Source organism: Nicotiana sylvestris, chromosome 5 (genome assembly GCF_000393655.2).
Source record: "Nicotiana sylvestris chromosome 5, ASM39365v2, whole genome shotgun sequence".
NCBI classification, from domain to species: Eukaryota; Viridiplantae; Streptophyta; class Magnoliopsida; order Solanales; family Solanaceae; genus Nicotiana; species Nicotiana sylvestris.
Genome location: NC_091061.1, coordinates 32026339 through 32030072, shown reverse-complemented (window position 1 = coordinate 32030072; position 3734 = coordinate 32026339). Strand labels below are relative to the sequence as shown.

General features: G+C 42.2%; 1 protein-coding gene across 1 annotated transcript; it reads right to left on the bottom strand.

The window, feature by feature from the left end:
• Positions 1-1044: 1044 nt before the first annotated feature.
• LOC138868465 (uncharacterized) lies at positions 1045-3480 on the bottom strand. The gene is made up of 4 exons (XM_070146019.1): positions 3177-3480; positions 2122-2251; positions 1582-1759; positions 1045-1428 (listed from the first exon to the last, which is right to left on the bottom strand). The coding sequence occupies exons 1-4, from the start codon at positions 3478-3480 to the stop codon at positions 1045-1047; spliced, it is 996 nt and encodes a 331-aa protein (XP_070002120.1).
• Positions 3481-3734: the final 254 nt, after the last annotated feature.

Here is a 3734-nt window from a genome sequence, read left to right as displayed (position 1 = left end):
ACAGTGAAAAGTTTAGTTTGAGAGTCAAAAGATCGAAAAGGGTAAAAGGTCTTAGGACCGCATATTTATGGAAACACCCTGCGACCCACATCACTTACCTGGCGCGGCCACGGTAAATCACCATGGTTAGCGTTGAAGACGAACAAAAAGGTTGCATGTTTGAAACCTCTGTTGAGAGCGAAAAATGGAATGCGGCGGCGGAAAGACACCGCTGACCGCGATAAATTGCACTGCGGACACGGTTGAAAACTTTAGAGAAGGCTTATTTTGGACTTTTAAGTCCCGCGTCCGCCATCAAATTCTGCCTCCACGATATGGCCACCGCTGATAGCAAAAAATGGAGCACTATCATCAGTCTTACTTCAGAGTGTTGCAATATTTTTCCAGCTTAGCCCTGCACTGTATCAAATATTCCTACACACATCTTACAAGCATTTAGTTCAAAACAAATCTATACTAAGAAGGAAATCAAAAGGAAGAAAAATACATGGGTTGCCTCCCAAGAAGCGCCTAATTTAATGTCGCGGTATGATGCAGGTTACCATCAATCATTTGAGATGGATCATTGCCACCACGTGGCTGTCATCAAACTTGTCAAGATAATGCTTCACTCTGTTCCCATTAACTATAAAGATTTCACCATTTTTGTTTTTCAAATCAAGAACACCAAACGGAGTTACAAGCACCACCTCAAAAGGTCCACTCCATTTTGACTTGAGCTTTCCCGGAAATAGTCGTAACCGGGAGTTGAGTAAGAGAACCAAGTCAGCTTTCTTGAATTACTTGCTATGACCATATTTGTCATGTAGGTACTTCATCTTGTTCTTATACAAGGATGAGCTGGAATAGGCATGAAACCGGAACTCATCAAGCTCATTGAGTTGCTCTATCCGGAGACTGGCTGCGACATCTTATTCAAGATTTAACTTTCTCAAAACCCACATGGTCTTGTGCTCTAACTCAACCAGTAGATGGCAAGCTTTCCCAAACACCAACCAGTACGGAGACATACTAATAGGAGTTTTGTTGAGCAGTCCTGTAAGTCTACAAAGCATCATCCAATTTCTTTGACCAATCAGTTCTATTTGCATTGACAGTCTTTGACAATATGCTCTTAATCTCCCTGTTGGAGACCTCAACTTGCCCATTAGCCTGAGGATGGTAAGGGGTTGAAACCTTGTGATTGACACCATACCTTTCAAGCAAAGTATCAAATGCCTTATTGCAGAAATGAGAATCCCCATCACTGATGATCGCTCTAGGAGTACCAAACCGAGTAAAGATATTCTTCTTGAGAAAAGCCACTACACTCCGGGCCTCATTGTTGGGTAAAGTCAGGACCTCAATCCACTTGGAAACATAATAAACGACCACCAAAATATATGTGTTACCATATGAACTCACGAAAGGTCCCATGAAGTCTATGCCCTACATATCAAATATGTCAACCTCAAAAGTAGTGGTGAGAGGCATTTCATCCTTTTTTGAAATTCTGCCAGCTCTCTGGCACTCATCACATCTCTTCACAAGCTCACCCGCATCCTTTTACAATGTAGGCCAATAAAATCCACAGCTAAGCACCTTTGAAGTTGTCATTGCCGCACCATGGTGACAACCGTATGGAGCGGAATGACAAGCATCAAGAATACTCATTTGCTCCTCTTCTGGAACACATCTCCGGATCACACCATTAGTACAAATTTTGAACAAATAAGGCTCATCCCAGTAGTAGTCCAAGCTATCCCGTTTGAGCTTCTTCCTTTGGTTAGAAGAGAGCTCACACGGGTCACAAGAAAGTTGGCAACATCCGCAAATTATGTCATTCCTACAAGTGATGACCCACCCAGGATTGCTATGTACGGACTTAGAGATCAAATATAATATGTTTCTTTCCATTCCTCGTGAGCCACTTATTTCTCCGAAACAAGAGATTAAAGTCATCTTCCTCCTTTTTCCCAAGAAGTCGACGGCGTTACACCATTGGGATACTTCGAATAAACTTGAGTACATATAGGATACACCGGTGCTAAAACCTTTTCTCAAGATATCTTCCAAACAGTTGGGGTCGTTGCTCCGGATCTTGTTCTCCCGGTGTGAAACCAGTTGGTTCCGTAGTTTTACCAAGGAATGCTATTCACAGATACGGAGATGAGTTGCTCATCAAGGAATGAATCATTAATTTCAAGTCCATCACAAGGCCTCCCCTCCTTCTCCAAGTGGGACAAGTGGTCCGCCACTTGGTTTTCACTTCCTTTTTGATCAACAATCTCAAGGTCAAACTTGAAGTAATAGAACCCATATCATCAACCTAGCCTTGGAATCCTTCTTTGTCATCAAGTAGCGGAGTGTTGTAGGGGTAGTATGAACTATCACCTTGGCACCCATGAGATAAGGCCTAAAATTCTTCATCACAAACACAATTTCTAGCAACTCTTTTTCCGTCACCATGTAATTCACTTGAGCATCATTCATTGTCTTGCTTGCATAATACACCGAGTGAAACATCTTGTTTACTCTTTGACTCAAGACCGCTCCTACCGCAACATCACTTGCATCATACATGAGCTCAAAAGGTAAGCTCCAATTGGGTGCGGTAATAATGGGAGTGGTTGTCAATTTGTACTTGAGAAGTTCAAAACCTTTCATGCATTCCTCATTAAACACAAACTTTGCATCTTTTTCCAATAATTTGCACAAAGGATTCACTACCTAAGAAAAGTCTTTGAGGAATCTTTGGTATAACCCCGCATGCCCAAGAAAACTTCTAACCACCTTGACTGAAGTAGGAGGAGAAAGCTTTGAAATCACTTTAATTTTCGTGTTGTCCATCTCAATACCGCTCTTTGAGATCTTATGGCCGAGGATAATGCCCACCTCGACCATAAAGTGGCATTTCTCCCAGTTAAGCACTAGATTTATCTCCTCACATCGGGCCAACACTTTGTCAAGATTCTTCAGACACTCATCAAAAGAGACACCCACAACACTGAAATCATCAATGAACACTTCCAAGAAGTCCTCCACCATGTCAATAAATATAGCCATCATACACCGCTGAAAGGTAGCCGATGCATTACACAAACCAAATGGCATCCTAAAAAATGCAAAGGTGTCATACGGACATGTGAATGTGTTTTTCTCCTGATCTTTCGGAGCAATCAAAATTTGGTTGTAACCTGAGTGCCCATCCAAAAAGCAATAGAAGTCATGCCCAGTAAGTTTATCCAGTATATAGTCAAGAAATGGCAATGGAAAATGATCCTTGCGGGTCATTTTATTCAGTTTACGGTAGTCCATGCACACCCTCCATCCGGTGACAGTTCTGATGGGAATAAACTCATTTTTCTCATTGGTAACCACAGTCATACCACCCTTCTTCGGCACACATTTCACTGGTGAAGTCCAAGAACTATCCGAGATGGGGTATACAACCCATGTATCTAACCACTTGGTCACCTCCTTTTTGACAACCTCTTGCATAGCCTCGTTCAACCTCCTTTGATGTTCCACGGAGGGCTTGGTATCATCTTCAAGTATAATCTTGTGCATGCAAAAGACGGGCTTATTCCCCGAATATCAGCTAGAGTCCATCCAATTGCCTTTTTCCTTCTTTGGAGAACCTCCAGTGTGTCATCTACCTGCACGTTAGTAAGAAAGGAAGAAAGAATAACAGGTAAAGTTGCACTAGTGCCTAAGAATTCATACCTGAGGTGTGAAGACAAAGGCTTCAACTC